Here is a 19596-nt window from a genome sequence, read left to right on the forward strand (position 1 = left end):
AGGGAAATCTAACTATATTTTACAATATAAAATCTAATAGAACTCCCAGAGATGCTCCATGTGATGATAAACATAATAGAAAACAAAAAGCTATTATTATACTCATACTTTCTTGCATTGTATCCTTGCATTGACTGACGACTTGAAGACCAGATCTTTAAGTATTGAAGCAAATGGTGTAACCCCAATTCCTCCTCCAACTAAGACAGACACTTCAAACTTGTTCCACTCCTGGTGCCCTTCTCCAAATGGTCCATCCAAGAATAGCTAAATAATAGTTGTACCAAAATAAGAAAACAGCTTTATCAACAAAATAGATGCAATCACTTTAAATAAACTACAGTAAGTACGCTAAGTGAAAAAAATATATTTTTATAGGTCCAGAAGTTACACTTTTATCCCTCCATTTAAAATATTTCACTATTGAAGGGAATCTGTCACCTATTGGACATGATACAAGCTGCTGACAGTGTAATAATGCATTCAGATATTCTTCAGACGCGTTCATTTTATTCAACATTTAGTTATGTTGCAGCTTTATGGTAATTTATTTTAAATAAATAAATAAATAAATAGAAGTTTTCTCCCATTATTTTGTTCTCTATACCCTTAAATGAAAAAGTGAAAATGGTAGTAAATGTTAAATATCTTTGTTAATTTATTAAGAAGGAAAAACTGAAATATTACAGTGACATAACTATTCAAAACCTTTACTCAGTACTTAGTTGAAGCACTTTTGGCAGTGATTCGAGCTGCAGTTTTCTTAGGTATGATCCCATGAGGTTTGCAAACCTGCATTTGGGAATTTTCTGTCATTCTTCTTTGCAGATTTTCTCAAGCTCTGTCAGGTTGGATGGTGACTGTGGGTGGCCATTTGCAGATCTCACCAGATAGTTTTGATAAGTCAGAATTCTGACAGGGCCACTGAAGGACATAGTTGTCCCTAAGTAACTACTGTGTTGTCTTGGCCGTGTGCTTAGGGACATTGTCTTCTTGGAAGGTAAACCCTTGGCCCAGTGTGATGTACAAAGCACTCTGGATTTTATTAAGAATATTTCTGTACTTTGCTCCATTTAGCCTTCACTTAACCCTGACCAGTCTTCTTGTTCCAGCCACTGAAAAATATTCCCACAGCATGATGCTGCCACCACCATGCTTTACTGTGAGGATCATATTTATGTACATAAAAAAGGAGAATCTTGTTTCCCACCGTCTGAGAGCCCTTTCAGTTGTTTTTTTTTTGAAAACTCCAGGTCATGTTTCATGCCTTTTAGTTAGGAGAGGCCTCTTTATGGCCACTGCAGTGCTTCTGTGATGGTTGACCTTCTGGTCTCCCATCTGCACATAAGATCTTTAGAGCTCAATCAGAATGACTAATGGGTTTTTGTTCACCTCACTTACCAAGGCCATTGTCCTCTGATTATTTATTTTGGTGGGACAGCCAGGTCTAGGTTGTTGTAAACCTCTTCAATTTAATGCTTTTATTTGTATAGCGCACACAGATTCCGCAGCACTTTTTGGGTGTGGGAGGAAACCGGAGTACCCGGAGGAAACCCACGCAAACACGGACAGAACATACAAACTCTTTGCAGATGTTGCCCTTGGTCCTTTGAACCTTGGACCTTTTGACCCCAGCGCTGCAAGGCTACAGTGCTAACCACTGAGCCACTGTGCTGCCCAATTTAAGAATTATTGAGATCACTGTGCTCTTTGGGACTTTCACTGCTGCAAAAAAAATGTACCCTTCTCCAGATCTGTGCCTCCACACAATTCTGAGCTCGACAGGCAGTTCTTTCCCCTCATGGCTTGGTTTTGTGCTCTGATATGTTCTGTCAGCTGTGAGACCTATATAGATAGGGCTGTGTCTTTCCAAATCATGTCTGTCAACTGAATTTACCACAAGTGACTCCAATCAAGGTGCAAAAACAAAGGGTCTGATTACTTATATCTTTGGCAAATTACATTTTTTCCTTTATAAATAAATTAGCAAAAATATGAAAAAGTCTACTGTTTTCACACTGTCATTATGGGGTATTGAATGCAAATATGGCTATATATATGGCTATATATAATACACATGGCTTGAGATTCCTAAGTTCACATAAATCAATGGTGCAGAGGAGAGGGGGGGGGGGGGGGGGGGGGGGGGCGAGAGCAGTAAGGTGTCCCAGACCCTGGTGCTGATGCAATTGGTAAATGCCCCTTCAACCCTTCATAGAAGATCTATAGTGCAATCTTTTCTGTTTAATAACACAGAAAGATGACACAAAAGTAGTATTTACTTATGTGTATAATCAGCTATATCACACTGTCAGTAGTTTGGATCATATCCAAGCGCTGACAGAGTTACTTTAAATTTTACACTAAATCTGTACATTTTATCCAACACTGGAAGAACTTTCATGCCTACCTTTGGAAACTTTGCATCTGCTGTGCTAGGAGATGAATAAAGTTGTCTCAAACTTGTTGTCCATGGCCCTACTGCTCTTATATGTAAACTTAATGTTTCTTCATGAGGAGCAGATGTCAATGTGAAGGGATGGTATTCATCTGTGCCAAGAGACAAGCAGGCAATCCTAACCCACTGTCCAGACTTGTAGTCAAAGTCAGAAGGCCGTTGAAACTTTAAATAAGTTACACCTTTAAAGTGCAGTAAATACAGAAACAAGGTTATTCATGGATAGATGTTTGCACATAGATTCAAATTTGAAAACTTAAAGCTAATAACTGATTGGATCTTTATTGCTACTATTCTGTATATGTTTTCAATAATTCATAGGCTCACCTTTTCAAGCTAAAGTGACTCAACCATTTATACAGTCATACTTTTATATATATTTTTTTCATTAATATTTTGGTATTGTATTTTTAGTTGTTGATAAACATTCTAAACATTCCTATTATCGTAAAGCAACATTCACATCCATTAACCTGCAGCATGCCAGCCCTGGGAAAAAACACAACTGCAGAATACTTACCTCACTTGGTACAGTCTACAATGGTCCTTGTGTTTCCTTACCTTGATGATATACTACCTCTGCTCTTCTGATGACATTTTAAAGGGGTTGTTCAAGAAGCTGAAGACTGCTAAAACCTTCTGCTCCCTGGAGCTCCCCCCCCCCCCCCCCAACGACATGTGGAGTCCCTATTATTGCCTCTGGGCTTTGCCATAGGTGATGTCTAATAGCTACTTAGAGACTCCATTATATCGGAAACACTGAGCAGCTATTTGACATTGCATAAGGGTGTAGTTTTGCCCTCACACAATAATTGGGACCAAGCCCGGCCTCTTTAAATCTCAGGAAGTGAACGCCAGGGAGCAGAAAGCTTTAGCCGTCTTCTGCTCCTCAAACAACAACTTTAAAGCCATTGCAGTCAATAACTGAGGCCAATTTCTGAGATTGCAGTTCAGTTGGAATTCTACAGTCAGGAGAACACAACATCAGGCTAAGTAAACACAGGCACCTGGGCAGAATTGAGTGTCAGCACTGAACCTTGTAAGGTGACTATGTTGCAGCTGGTTATTTTACAGCCTTAGCAGGCTGCAATTTAGTTTTTAATTAAAATGGAATGCCCCTTTAATTTCTACCTTTTATGGGCAGAAGTATTTAAGTAACTGCACAGGTTTTCATGGTTGCACTTTGCTTTACTGTAATTGAAAATCCAAAGAAAAAGCTTCCTGCCCGCCAAGGGAAAAAAAACTAAACTATAATCAATATATCCTATAAAAAAAATGTGGTAAAGTGTTGCTAAGTTGTTACAAATATCATAACAGTGGTTCCCTTTCTCGTGAACATCTTTTGAGCCTTAAATGAGATGTTCTAGTTACAGATATCTTATGCAATAACAGCTAGTCACTGGAGGTTTTGAAAAATTTATGAATGGTAATCGGTTAATCTCTGGTTCAGATACATTATCAGAACACCAAGAATGTCAAGAATTATTAAATGAAGACTCCCACCTCTACCAAATACAGTACCTGAGGGAAGATGTTTTGCATCCAGCACTTCTATCTCTATCTTTTTCCTTCTCAAACTAATTAGTTTGTCGCCCACAAAGATAATAACCGGAGGAATAAAATAAATGTGAAATCTTGGTTGTTGGATGAGTGCAAAACTGCCATGAATGATAGTCTGTTAAAGAAACATCAAAGCAATAAGCAATGTTCATACATTTACCCTTCCAAAAAAAAAAACCAATGACTATGATCATCATGGCATCTGTTTACATCTGGTTTTAATGGGAATAAAAAGGTGGGAGCAGCCTAAGGTTTTATGTGAGTAGACAAGGCCAAGATGCAAGATACAGTAGTTCAGGGAACAAGAGTTTAAGAACAATCTCAAGGCCGGCCTAATAGATGAGTACGGTTCTAGTTTATCAGTATTTTTTGTAGGTGAAGTCTCCAGAACTGGACACAGTATTCTAGATGCATAAAAATTATCTGTATTGGTAATTGATTAAAAATAGGTACATTGGGGGAGATTTACTAACAAATCTAAAAACACGATTTTGTCAAAGATGTTTTGGCATAATTTCCAATCTAATGTGTTTAGTCAAATTTATGTAAATTGTCTAATAGCATAGTAAATGTGTCTTAAAAATATTGGTCTTTTAATTAGTCTAATAAATTCACCTGGTTCGGAGCAGACATAGCGATGCGCCAATATATGCGACTTTTTTAAAAAATTGCGCAGTTAATAAATTTAGCTAAAACAAAATTCTGCCGCACTTTCGATCTAATTAACAACAAAAAATCTAATTCAAAAATCGCATCTAATTTGGATAGTCTTGTCTAAAAAAGCATCATACATTCATATTAGATTTATTTTGAGCGCAAACTAGATATATTAGACTAAAAACAGGCGCAATTAGTTTGATAAATGTCCCCATTGTCCTCAGTTTTGGTGTTGTCTTGCAGCTCTGTTTCATTGAAGTGAATGGAGCTGAATAGTAATACCATACACAACCTGGGGACAAGAGTGGTGCTGTTTCTACAAAAAAGAATCTGTGCAGTTTCTAATCCTGGATAGCCTTTTAAACACGGATCTGCCAGTGCAATACTCAGACAGAAGATTCCTTTACCCAGGTACATTGTTTTAACCATTTATCTAGTAAAGCCAAATCATTTTCCATATTTCAGACATCTCCAGGAATATCAATCCTTTTGCACACTTTTCTGTCCATGCACAAATTTTACCTGCTAAACCTTCTCCTATATTTATTATAGCCATTGCTGTTATATCCCATTGTATTAAAATCTTACCAAAACATAGATGAGCACATAGAGATGATGTATTATCCAGAAGCCACGGAAACTGACACGTCGAAAATAATGGGTAGAAAACACATACATGAGTGCGAAGATTGCGAGGAGCAAGACTCCAGTCAAACCTGTAGATAAAATGAGAACGGTAACCTTATTTTATGTCAGTGACAAATACTTGAGATGTTCGGAAACTTTACATTTGTTGTGAGCAAAGCTGTAGACGGTTCTTTCTGACATGAAAATAAAAAGACATTTTCACATGTTCTATATAATAAAAAATGGATACGATATGGATACAAATGAATAAAAATGGATACAAGAATTTTTCATGCAGCTCGGCCACTTGATTTGTTGTGCTGTGTAAAGGCACTGTAAACGAGCACCAATCTCGCTGATCGGTGCTTGTTTGCATGCTTGCACAGCCCAATGTAGGGCCGTGTAAAAGGACCCTTACTCTAAATCCATAGATGTCAGTATTATTCCAATCTAGTGCTCCAGATATAAGAGCAAGGCGGCATGTAAATGTCCGTGATATAAGGTCCGCAAGCTGATTGTGGACTATACTCTAAGAGGGTCCACAGTAAGCATTTCAAGATGACTCACCTGGTACAGACTCAAAAAACCACCAGTAATATTTCTTTGGAAACTCAGATCTGTGAAAATAAGGAAATCATAAACCAATGCTTTCATAAGTTAAGTTTACTGTTCCTTATTATTATCTCCACATATATTTATTTATAAGTTGATTGCATAAAAAGTGATTTCATAATGTTAATTTCCATCAAGCTAACCATAAGACTTTTTTGTTGTTCACCGTGTGCTATAATTGATGGATTATTTATTCAGTGACTATGAATAGGTTGATACCAAATTAAACAGGCGTGGTCTTCATGAGACAACCCCTTTTATCAAAATGTAGTTATGGGCTGTAATGTTCTTTAAGACCTATAAAGTAATTTAAAGTTACAGTATAATGCTATAGTATAACATACCCATTGTCTGAGAACACGGTCGGGAAGAGGCAGCTGAGCACACTAAGAGGAGTGATTGTGAAGATGTAGACATTGACTAAATGGCCAACTGAGTGAAAAACTGAAATAGAATTGAACAAGTACTATGATTATTAATTTGCTTGGTTCTACGTATAAATTACTTTATAATGAAACAAACTTACTGGTAAGGACAATAGCGCTCATGGCAATCATCCGGTGGAAGTCTACTGCAGCATCAAATGGAATGTATTGATTCAAGAAGGTCTCTCGTAGAAAGGTTATAAGATTTCGGCACATGGTCAGAAGCATATAGGAGAACATAAATGAAATACTGGCTGCTGAACCTCGAGAAATTATAAGACCAATATATGTAGTATCAGCTATTCCAGTTCCTGGAGATGCAAAACCATAATCTGTGGAATATAGGAGTTACAGATGTTGATAAAACCTTCACTCATTTAGCAAATAGTTATCTTTTTTATACTAGATGTCAGAAAGAGAGATGTGTACCTAAAAAATACAGTCAAAGAAAAGTATAGGTAGCTGTTTCCTGGAAATCTGGAATCAGGGCTTCTTAATGTGATAGTATTTTTGACGTCACATAGTATTTCTATCTATTCTATCTATCAGTCTTTTTTCAACGAAAATCAGGAGTGGAACTGACAAGGCAAAATTATAGGGAAAAGATTTGCAATTTCTGTTTTTAAACCTACTCCTGGTTTTGGTTGAAAAAAAAATAGACTGACCAAAAGACTGACAAAAATACTATGTGTGAGCATTGCCATAGAGAGGCCTTTGGCCCTCTCAGGCACTTGATCTAGGATACAAATGCTAGTCCGACACTCTCTGTATAGGTATACTAGCCTACACACCTGCATAAAACAAGTGCTGGCTTTATTTGTTTTCTGTCTTCTTCTGTCAGTTACAGAACTGCATGAATATTACGAAGGTTTATCCATAAGCAGTGTTGCTGGTAGAAAAGAGACCTTCTCTTTGCCCACATAATGATAAATCTGGACATATACTTTTGACACAGTTAAAGCAGGGACACATGGCTGACTGTTCTTTACTGTAGCTACTTGTTAGCTTTGCTGTGTAGTATGGGATTCAGCAGATATATGCAATATGGCAATACATTTAAAAAAGAAAAGAACTTACAATTACATTGTTTACCTTCTACAGACATCATGGATAGATGGATAGATAGATAGATAGATAGATAGATAGATAGATAGATAGATAGATAGATAGATAGATAGATAGAAGTCATTGCTAAAGTATCTTACTCACAGTATCCTCTTTCTGCAAAGACTCCAGCTGATATTCCATAGAATATTACCATGCATACAATATGACGCTTGTAGTTCTCAATTAAACGTTTAAATTGTTGTATCTTTTGGCGGATTTTGCTTGACTCATATTTTCCTCTTCTTGCTGTAGTAAATACATGTGTTTTGTTCACCTCGTATTTATTCCTAATCAGGAAATAATAATAATGATGATAGCGACATAGTTCTCAAATGTTACTACATAATTTATGTCAAGACATTATATGAGAGTTACACCTACGTTCTACCATGTCTGTATCGAAGTTCCTGGTGTTCCGCGGCTAATATGTCTTCATGGTTCTCACCACTACTGTAAAGATAACCAGTCAGTACATGTTTCATTGGTTCTTTCAGAACTAAAACATAAAGCTGCACTAAAACCATTACAAGTATTCTAATAAATGCTGGTTATCTGTGTTACCTGTCAGTAAGATTGTTGGTTCTCTTGTTGATAAATGAAATCCTGTTAGTATTATTGTGGCTCTTTACTTGAACAGCTGATCCTTTAAGAATAAAATAATATAACTACATTTAAATAGAGTATACAGTACAAAAGATTCACCACAACAGTTATAAGCTATGTTCCCACTAAGTAAAAAATATCAGCGCAAGGTGGCTGTCTTGTCATTTGTCATTTGCAAACAGCGGACGTTTTAATTAGTTGTACACACAGTTTTCCTTTTTCCACCGTTCTTACTCCGTCTTTACTATTAAATTCAGTGGACTTTTAAATTAAGCTGCACCCAAAGTTCAATGTACCAACACCAGTAATTGCACTAAGGGGAGGACAGGCTGCTAAATAATGTCCGTTATTTTAGCCTCAAAAAAACAGCCGTCATTTTAAACGGAGCTGAAAAAATGTTGTGTGAACATAGCCTAAGGCTGGGTTCACACTACGTTTTTGCAAAAAAAAAAAAACGGATGCATTTGTGCGTTTTTCTATTGGTTTTGATTATAAAAAAAAGAAAAACAAATCAAAATGCATCCTCTTTTTTTTAACTTACACAAAAACTTAGCAGACCTTATTTTTGTGTCCGTTAAACAAAAGGATGCATTTTGATCCAGTTTATTTATAATGAAAGTCAATGGAAAAACAGGTCAAAACCTCTCAAAACTGCTGGTTGCCCTATATGGAGATTTGGGACAGAAGTGTAATGACACCTTGGAGGAAATTTTTCGAGGGCTTTGCGTCTATTTTTAGGTGAATAATTGGATTTTTCACCTAAGAGGCGAATATTTTTTAGATGTGACTTTTTTTTTAGTCTGTCTGTTTTGAGTATGCAATCTGGAATTAGCGCCCAACTTATAATTTCCGACTTTTTAAAAAGTCGCATAAAATGGTGCAGGAGTCTGGTCAGTATCAGGTGAATGTGTTTGCAACTTTTTTTAACGACTTTTTACTCGGACGCATTTACTATGAAAGTGCGACTTTTCCATAAACCACACACAATATATTGGAACAAAAAAAACACACCAACTCACATTAGAAAAGTTGCACACATTAGACTCCTTGGTAAATGTCCCCCCTTGCGTTTTGGTCATGTAGGTTGCATGATGAAGAAATGCTTTAAAATACACATTAGTCTTGGGGAAACATGGCACAGTGAAGCAAAGTAAGTGAGTATAACAATCACTGCTCCTTCTGCTTCACTGTAGCGCGACTGCAGCTAGTAACACAGGCTACTGCACCAAGTGTAATGTCTATTTTTATGCTAATATGCATCAGAATAGCTGTATTACAAGCTGTGCTGAGAAAAGGAATTGTGCAGCTTTGCAGTTCCTGATACAGCCATTGGTGGCAGCATATCTGGTGTGTGATCCCTTGCTCCTGCCACTCAATGTACTGTATAAATGTAAAAGAAAACAGTTCTTACATTTTCTTTAATAAAGTTATATTACAAAGTTATATAACTTTAAAGAAACCATCTTTATTTGCCAGAATACCTATTTAATAGGTGCTTCATTATATATCAATAGAAGATTCCTGGTTACCTTACCTTGAAATGTAATTTGGTTTAAAACATTGGAATGTTGCTTAAACATAGAGTAAAACTGCTCCCATGTGATTTCTTCTGTGGACTGAAGCCCAGCCTCAATAAACATGCTCTCGATGACCTGCTCAGTTTGATCTTTTGAAAGAAAGTTAGAAATCTGGTTGAAAGACCTAAAAGAGAAAAAAAAGTGGATATATATGTACACAGCCATTTTAAAATGCATTGTTAGTCATATGAGATATAGAGGTTGCATCTAGCTAGCCCTCTCTTCACTTAGCCAAGTGGAATTGGGAGGGAACCACCCTCTACAGAACTTAGATGACATATTAAAATGGCTAGACCTCATTGACTACACAGACTGTACAGACTACAGACTACTCAGATTTAGGGCCCCATTTCACTAATCCAACAGTAAAATATATCTTTTGGTATCCTCAGTGACATAATAGTTAGTTCCCATGTAAGATTACGACACATATCTTTCCTTTATTCATTTTAAAAACACATTGGTCCAGAGTTAGCCTCTAAAACAGAAATGGGTGTAAATTGCCAAATAGAAACCAATCACAGTTCGGCTTTTAATTTACCAGAGCTAAAAGCTGACCTGTGATTGGTTGTTATAGGCAGTTTACACAAGTATTTGTTTTATACACTTTAATTAATCCGGGCCAATGCGGTTTGTCTTAAGCATTTGGTATGTCCCTGATGAAGGTTCTGTGCCAGAGCTGAAATGTGTTGGGTTTTATATAATATTTATTTTAAAGAAAGAAAGGATTAATTTTACAATCTGACTTAGAGAGGGTTTGGTTTTATGTCAATGTATTTGAGTGGACACAGGGCCCTGTAGGAAGAATAGCGCATTAACAACCCAGCTTGCAGCCATAGATCAGTGGAGTTGGGGTTGGATAATCATTAATTAGAGTTGTGACAACACAGTAGGCTGAGAGCATATTTGTATGACGATAAGCCTATGATTGGTGTCTTCTAATTTTGGGAATATACTACTACACCCAGAGAGCGCCTACACTTTTTCCTGTGATCAGGAGCAGAATTTAACATATTATAGATACTGTTTTGTCTTCTAGATGCCTATTTATTCATTTCTTCTTCTTTATCTTCTTCTTCTTTTTATTATTATTATTATTAGTAGTAGTAGTAGTGGTAGTAAAAAAAACTATTCAAATGTCTGCAATATAGTTTAATTATACAATCATATTAGTGGTATGTCACCTGTATACATGGTTACTGGTAAATTAGGTACCTAATTACTGGTAAATTAGGTGAGTGAAAGAATGATTCAGGCAATATACAAACCTAAGCATGTCAGTGAGCTCTTCCCTTGTGAGGACTCCACTTTCATTAACATCATGCATTGAAAACATAAATTTTAACTTGCTTTCCACAGAGCCTAGAATAAAAAAAAATGTCTGAAATTATCCTATAAAAATATGCAGAAAGCTTGCTAAAAATTCCCAAGTTGCAACACTGAGGGCCATAGACTATAACTATAATTAATCTTCTTATCTTATCTGAACCAGAGAAAAATAAATAACCTGGCATGTTTGCTTTGAGATTGGCATCTTTTCATAACAATCTGATTGTGTGTAGTTCATGAGGTATAATGTCTGTTGTGTCTGTCTTTTTGTTGACATCCAGTGATTGTTTTGTAGCTACTCAATGTTCTGATAGCAAGTCATGATACTGTGTTGAAATAGTTTAAAGTCAAATTGGAATACTTAAAGAGGCACTGTCATGGAAAAGAACATTTGATATATCAGAGAGACATGTGAAAAGTTTTAGTTGTCAGGGTCTGACTGTTTAGACTTATCAGGAGAATGTATTGAGAGAAGTAGCGCTTAGCGCATTCTCTCTCGACTTTGCGCCACGTGATGTGATGGTCACATAATACAAGTCTATGAAGCCATTTCCTCAGAAAGACAAAGAGGGAGGAGAGGACTGTGCAGCCCTAAGCTATGTTCCGATAACGGTTTTTCCTCTCCATCTTTGAAAAGAAAAAATTACGTCTGTCATTTTGAGTTCAAAATGACGTCTGTCTTTTCGCTGTTTTGTTAGTTTAGGTGGACTAATTGTCTTTTGGACGTGTCTTTAGTTGAAAAGTCCATTGAATTTAATAGTAAAAATAGTGAAAGAATGGTGAAAAAAGAAAAATTGTGTGTGAACAACAAAAAATAACGTCTGGTGTCTGCAAAAGATGTCCGAAAATAATTGTCATGATCATTGATTGGACGTCCATGCAGATAACATCTGTAATTTTATACACTGTGTGCATTGGACGTCCGTCATTCCATTGACTTTGATGCATTGCACTGAAATCAATTAAATTACAGCAATAATAGAAAGGCTAAGTTCACACAATGTTTTTTCAGCTCTGTTTAAAATTACGTCTGTTATTTTTAGCCTAAAATAACGGACGTCATTTAGCAGCCTGGCCTTCCCTGGCAATGACTGGTGTTTGTACATTATACTAGTTTGGATTACTAATTGTCCTTTGGATGTGGCTTAATTGAAAAGTCCATTGAATTTAATAGTAAAAACGGAGAAAGAACGGTGACAAAAGGAAAACTGTGTGTGAACAACTAATACCGCTATGTGCAAAAGACGTCTGAAAATGGTGATGTTCATTATTTTGACGCCCGCGGCAAAAACGTCCGTGCACATTGGATGTCTGTTTTCCCATTGACTTCAATGCATTGCCGTTGCAGTCAGTTAAATCCCGGCAAAAACTGACGTTTTTTTTTACATATGAAAATCGTCCGCCTTTTTAATATTTTTGACGTTGTGTGAACATAGCCAAAAGGAGATGATCTCACTCCAATAGAAGAGAATGAGGAACGTTGTTGGACTGCAACCTCTGCACATCTCTTTGTCTCAGGCTAAGTTTAACATAAAGAGGATTCCTATGAATATTTCTAAAGTTATAGGACGTTTTCTTACTGTTAAATCATGAGGACTTTGTCTCATCCAGAGTCAACTTAGTGAACCATGCCATCGGCAGTAACATCATTATGTTATTTGATGCTGGTTTACATGCTGTACGTTTATGGGACTATTTTTAGTTTTCCTGTCATTTCCGGTAAATTTGCAGGATTCAATGTCAGTGTGTGTAAGTTCAGTACTTTATCTTTTTTATTTTCAGACTGCCTGAGTACAAATGTAAAAAAAAAGGCTAGATACCTGGAGACCCTTGTATGTGTATACATACTTCAATATATAAGCAACTACATAATTTAACAACCATCCTTACCTTTCAATAATATACACAATATATGACAAAATTCATGGAAGGACAAGTAGCCATTCCCATCCTTGTCAGCAATAGAAAACATGGCTTCCACAAAATGGGCGTTAGGATCGAGCCCCAATGAATCTGCAAACTCTTCCCTTGACAACTCACACTTCAGAGTTTCTGAAATGTCCTGTTTGGGAATTACTCCTGCATCTTTCTTCTCAATGTCGAACACCTAAGTGAAAATAGTAATCATGATCATTATTTACGGCGGACATTATCAAAAAGTTGCCGTTATTTTGCTTTAAAAAAGACGTTGTGGAAACATAGCCCTATTTATACTAAGATTAATACCCACAGAAAGCCAAACAATACATTTGCACATTGCCTTATAATGCTACCACTATGCTAAACAGTAAATAATATTTGTTTGTATAGCGCTAACAGATTCCGCAGTGCTTATAGTGTTAATATGTAGTGAGGTAGTATAGTGTAGTATAGTATAGTGTTAATATGTAGCACTAACATTTTGCCTAATAGTGCCAAGAGAGGACCATACTTTATATACATAGACACAATGCCACCATAATAAATATAGTTATTATAAGTTATTGTGACTACATTGTAGCTTGCAAAGCCAGTATTTATAGATGTCATTTCTAGTTTAACATAATTGCCCTGTACATATTTATTAAGCCTTATGCCTTTTTAGCTCATCCCAGGCAGATTGGCAAGGCAACATCCAAACCAGCAGGGCAGCATCCAAAACTTGCTGGATCTGAGATATTTAAAGGGGTTATAAAGTGGTAGCGTCACAAAGCAAAGAAGGTAAAATCAGATGTGACGCTTCATATCATTATTGTATATGTTTTTTCTGATTCCATTTTGGATGATCTTTATATATGTTGTTACGTATAAAATATTTGTGTAAAAATGTAATAAAAAGTATATTTAAAAAAAATCAGATGTGTACTACATACATATTTTGTAAAGAAGCTTACATCACTTTGCCATTTTTTTCTCTATGCATCTGATTTTCTTTTAATTTTTGTAAACGAGAATAACCCCTATAAGAGGGATAATTGTACACATGAAGGGTGATTTTCCATGAAGTAAAATAGGACTGATTTCTTACATGGGAAAGCGAATGTCTAAAAAATGTCTCCAGCATCTCTTGCCTCATTTTCTTGGAAATTGATTCATTTAAGAGGTCTCTTTCTCGTATTGCCGTAACAGTATAAGAAATTTCACTTTCAACGAAAAATTCCTCAAGCTTTTGGGTGAAAGTTGTTCGATCCTCACTGCTTTTAAAAAATAGAACCTGTGATAAAAATAAGAAGTGGTTCAAAGGTAGTTAATCCTTCATGACCTGAGCAAAAATGTAAGCTTTGGTTTATTTTATTGTAGTAAGGTTTTAGTAGGTTTTTAAAATTATTTAAATAAAACAGATTAATAAGAAAACAAGGGGAGATTTATCAAACATGGTGTAAAGTAAAACTGGCTCAGTTTCAGCCTCTAGCAACCAATCAGATTCCACCTTTCATTCCTCACAGACTCTTTGGAAAATGAAAGGTGGAATCTGATTGGTTGCTAGGGGCAACTGAGCCAGTTTCACTTTACACCGTGCTTGATAAATCTTCCCCAAGCTTTCTATAACTTTGAAGTATGGAGATGGACTACTGTAGTAAATGGAAAATCATTTGTGAAACTGCAGCAAAGGTTTTATAAATGGAAATATGACAAATGTGATTTTGTTTCTAAATATCATTTGTGTTCACAACCAGAGCAAAGTTTGCAGTTAATATGCTTTTGGTAAATTAGTGAATATTTTCTATCTTTTCTTTCTTTCCATGCAGTACATCTTACTATGTATATCTGCTGACACAAAAGACAACAGAAAATCTTTTTATTTGTAGTATGGAAGGGTACAGGCTGCTGTGCTGTCCCATAGTGATATTTACTTTTTTAGCTGGGTTCACACTTTGTATATTTCAGTCAGTATTGTGGTCCTCATATTGCAACCAAAACCAGGAGTGGATTAAAAACACAGAAAGGATCTGTTCACACAATGGTGAAATTGAGTGGATGGCCGCCATATAACAGTAAATAACTGCAATTATTTCAATATAACGGCCGTTGTTTAAAAATAACAGCAAATATTTGCCATTAAATGGCAGCCATCCACTCAATTTCAACATTGTGTGAACAGATCCTTTCTGTGTTTTCAATCCACTCCTGGTTTTGGTTGCAATATGAGGACCACAATACTGACTGAAATATACGTAGTGTGAACCCAGCCTATAGTGAAAGAAAAGTGTTACCTATCGTAGCTATATGATGGAGATATACATCCAGGAATTACCCTTACATTTTATCTGACATTTATGCAAAATACAGTGTAAAAAGAGCCTTACTTATGCTGTCACATTTAGTATCAGTAAAATATTTTTGAACATATCAACATCACAGACATTTAACCCTTTAACGACCCTGGAAATGTCTTTTTCGGCCTTTTTAAATTTCCTTCTTTCCTGCCATAACTGTTTTCTATTTAATAATAACATTTTCCATTTAATAATGGCATTTTTTTTTTACAGAACCAAACTGGTTGGGGTGTCATCTTTTGCACCATGATCTCTAGTATGTATTAGTATCATATTGGTGTAAAAGAAATGTTTTATACATAACTTTTGATATAAAATTAAAAAAATTAGCAATTTTGATGTTTTTTTTCCCTGTTTACACTGTTCAGCATGCAGGAACGATATTGTTATATTTTGTGAGATCTGACAATTCGGCACGCTAAGATATATAATATGTCTATTTATTTTACATATTTTTATAATTGGCAAGGAGGTATTTTAAACTTTGTGCAGACTCTATGCACAGATCGCCCATCTGACAGGACAGAGCTAAATGTCTTATCCCCACCTGTCGGTACAAGTGATGGTACAGCATGGCTGTGGGGGTCACGATCAGCCAGTGACAGGTGCTTAAAGGGGTTATCCAGCACTACAAAAACATGGCCATTTTCCCCCCTACTATTGTCTCCAGTTCATGGGGGGGTTGCAATTAAGCTCCATTTACTTCAATGGAACTGAGTTTCAAAACCCCGCCCAAACTAGAGACAACAGTAGGGGGAAAGGGGCCATGTTTTTGTAGCACTGGATAACCCCCTTAACCCATCACTGACTTTTTTAAATGCAGCGATTGCTATGCATCACAGCGTTTAAGGGGTTAATGACAGGCAGTTGCGGGATTGAAGCTGCTTGTCATTATCCTTGGCTCTGGGGACACTTACGTTTGCGGGGCCGCTTACACTGCAGCGGTCCCACACACATCTAAAGCCCCTCTCTGTCAGGAATGTATATATACGTTTTTGCTGCACGGTGCATCGGCAACAGGAACTTATATATATGTATTGCTGACTCGAAGGGGTTAATATTTAAATTGTCATTTTCTGTTGGCATTACCTATTCAATATGATGGGACTGAAAAATGCAATTCTTCGCAGTTATGTGGCCTTGAAGCAGGATTGACCTGACAAAAGACTGGCTAATTTAAACCACAGTGCCACCATTTAGTAAGGCCAATTAAATGGCACTGTCAACTTTTTATAGCAGCATCTAAATATTGTAGCCTACAGAGCAATCACTGGCTATTAGCAGCACCCCCCTGCTGTTGAAAGCAGACAGGAGTCACTGGGTATGGAGAGGATTTAAGTCCTGAGCTCTCTCCATTCCCCTCTGTATTGCCTTATGGCTATGTACCCACTATGTTTTTTCCTGTCTGTTTTTGAAAAAAAAAATAATGTCCATTATTTTGAGTTCAAAATGATGTTTATCATTTCTCTGTTAGGCCAACTGTCAGTGCATGATGGCTGTTGGTACATTATTCTAGTTTAGATGGACTAGTTGGCCTTTGGGTGTGTCTTTAATTGAAAAGTCCATTGAATTTTTATTAATAAAAATGGTGAAAGGGCGATGAAGAAAGAAAAACTAAAAAATAATGTCCGGTGTTTGCAAAAGATGTCAGAAAATAATTGAAATAATCATTATTTTGCCGTTCACACAGACAACGGCCGTCATTTTATACACTGTGCGCATTGGACATCTGTCATTCCATTGACTTCAATGCATTGCATTGAAGTCAATTAAATCAGGGCAATAAAGGACGTCTTTTCTCTTTTTTGACGTCATGTGAACATAGCCTATGACAGAAATAATGTTTATGAGCTATTAAGAGGCAAAATTGCATTTCCGTGTGACTGGTGAAAAGTTAACAACTTTCAGATTTTAAGGTTTTAAACATGTTTATGCATTCTTTCACACCAAGCTTCAAGTTTAATGGCTGTAGCTTCCTGATTCTTATTAAAGTAGACACGCAAGGCTTTCATAGCACTGTAACCCAAGTTACTGCATTTTTAATTTGCTTGAAACTACGTTTTACGTATTACAGAGAAAACAACAATGAAGAAATTATAAAAAATGATTTATCCTTTGTATTTCAATATTTCTTTTTAATTCATACAAGTAGGAAGTAAACAGACACTAACTTATACTACTTTAAAATTTTGTGGAACTGTAGGCTTCATCTACTTTTTGTCAATCCTATAGGGTATTATCTCCTACAAAAAGGACACTGTTATAATCAATATAAGTAACCTTTATAATTAAATTTAATCAAAACATGATTTCACATATTATTAATAAAAGAAGCCAAATAGCCATGCACATTAGGACAAAAATAATAATCCACAGGAAATTAAGAACAGTATTGCACAAGAATCAGTAAACAAGATGTATAGCAGTCTAAAAGTAATGATTCATTGCACAATCCCCTTGCTGAAAAGTATTACACAGAAACCCAGTGGCCCAATATTGTAAACATAAGGAGAAATAAATTCACATATTAATCATACTACCTGTGGTTTAGCAGTGTGTGCACGCTCACGAAGATGTGAAATCATGTTTTTATGAAATTTGATAATAAAGATTACTTATATTGATTATAACAGTGTCCTTTTTGTAGGAGATAGTGTAGTGGGCTGAGGGACCAGCCATCACTGTGGTTAGTATAGGAGTATACAATCCTATAGGGTGTACAGTTAATTGAAAGACAACGTAAAATCTACACTACCGTTCAAAAGTTTGGGGTCACCCAAAAATTTTGTGTTTTCCATGAAAAGTCACACTTCTTCACCACCATACGTTGTGAAATGAATAGAAAATAGACATTGACAAGGTTAGAAATAATGATTTGTTTTTTAAATAACATTGTTTTTACATCAAACTTTGCTTTCGTCAAAGAATCCACCTTTTGCAGCAATTACAGCATTGCACACCTTTGGCATTCTAGCTATTAATCTGCTGAGGTAAGCTGGAGAAATTGCACCCCACGCTTCTAGAAGCAGCTCCCACAAGTTGGATTGGTTGGATGGGCACTTCTGGCGTACCATACGGTCAAGCTGCTCCCACAACAGCTCAATGGGGTTCAGATCTGGTGACTGCGCTGGCCACTCCATTACCGATAGAATACCAGCTGCCTGCTTATGCTGTAAATAGTTCTTGCACAATTTGGAGGTGTGTTTAGGGTCATTGTCCTGTTGTAGGATGAAATTGGCTCCAATCAAGCGCTGTCCACTGGGTATGGCATGGCGTTGCAAAATTGAGTGATAGCCTTCCTTATTCAGAATCTCTTTTACCCTGTACAAATCTCCCACCTTACCAGCACCAAAGCAACCCCAGACCATCACATTACCTCCACCATGCTTAACAGATGGTGTCAGGCATTCTTCCAGCATCTTTTTATTTGTTCTGTGTCTCACAAATGTTCTTCTTTGTGATCCAAACACCTCAAACTTGGATTCATCCGTCCACACTTTTTTCCAGTCTTCCTCTGTCCAATGTCTGTGTTCTGTTGCCCATCTTAATCTTTTTCTTTTATTGGCCAGTCTCAGATATGGCTTTTACTTTGCCACTCTGCCCTGAAGCCCAAAATCCCGCAGCCGCCTCTTCACTGTAGATGTTGACACTGGTGTTTTGCGGGTACTATTTAATGAAGATGCCAGTTGGGGACCTGTGAGGCGTCTGTTTCTCAAACTAGAGACTCTAATGTGCTTATCTTCTTGCTTAGTTGTGCAACGCGGCCTCCCACTTCTTTTTCTACTCTGGTTAGAGCCTGTTTGTGCTGTCCTCTGAAGGGAGTAGTACACACTGTTGTAGGATATCTTCAATTTCTTAGCAATTTCTCACATGGAATAGCCTTCATTTCTAAGAACAAGAATAGACTGTCGAGTTTCAGATGAAAGTTCTCTTTTTCTGGCCATTTTGAGCTTTTAATTGACCCCACAAATGTGATGCTCCAGAAACTCAATCTGCTCAAAGGAAGTTCAGTTTTGTAGCTTCTGTAACAAACTAGACTGTTTTCAGATGTGTGAACATGATTGCACAAGGGTTTTCTAATCATCAATTAAACTTCTGAGCCAATGAGCAAACACATTGTACCATTAGAACACCGGAGTGATAGTTGCTGGAAATGGGCCTCTATACACCTATGTAGATATTGCACCAAAAAACAGACATTTGCAGCTAGAATAGTCATTTACCACATTAGCAATGTATAGAGTGTATTTGTTTAAAGTTAGGACTAGTTTAAAGTTATCTTCATTGAAAAGTACAGTGCTTTTCCTTCAAAACTAAGGACATTTCAATGTGACCACAAACTTTTGAACGGTAGTGTACATATGTATGCCTTTTCATAAAATCAT

At 36.5% G+C, this 19596-nt stretch overlaps 1 protein-coding gene across 3 annotated transcripts in view; it reads right to left on the minus strand.

The window, feature by feature from the left end:
* Positions 1-19596, minus strand: part of LOC138800046 (dual oxidase 2-like) — a 48418-nt gene that overhangs the window by 3694 nt on the left and 25128 nt on the right. For 2 of the 3 annotated variants that reach the window (XM_069981856.1, XM_069981854.1), the window contains exons 18-31: positions 13963-14148; positions 12846-13062; positions 10895-10988; positions 9584-9750; positions 8008-8089; positions 7828-7896; positions 7549-7733; positions 6441-6671; positions 6259-6358; positions 5870-5919; positions 5264-5391; positions 3980-4133; positions 2411-2640; positions 109-267 (exon numbers count right to left, since the gene is read on the minus strand). In XM_069981856.1, the coding sequence (XP_069837957.1) occupies positions 109-267; positions 2411-2640; positions 3980-4133; positions 5264-5391; positions 5870-5919; positions 6259-6358; positions 6441-6671; positions 7549-7733; positions 7828-7896; positions 8008-8089; positions 9584-9750; positions 10895-10988; positions 12846-13062; positions 13963-14148 (2052 nt within the window). The remainder of the gene's footprint in view (positions 1-108; positions 268-2410; positions 2641-3979; positions 4134-5263; positions 5392-5869; positions 5920-6258; positions 6359-6440; positions 6672-7548; positions 7734-7827; positions 7897-8007; positions 8090-9583; positions 9751-10894; positions 10989-12845; positions 13063-13962; positions 14149-19596) is intronic. The other variant, XM_069981862.1, reaches the window with a different exon arrangement.

Source organism: Dendropsophus ebraccatus, chromosome 1 (assembly GCF_027789765.1).
Source record: "Dendropsophus ebraccatus isolate aDenEbr1 chromosome 1, aDenEbr1.pat, whole genome shotgun sequence".
Taxonomy (NCBI): domain Eukaryota; kingdom Metazoa; phylum Chordata; class Amphibia; order Anura; family Hylidae; genus Dendropsophus; species Dendropsophus ebraccatus.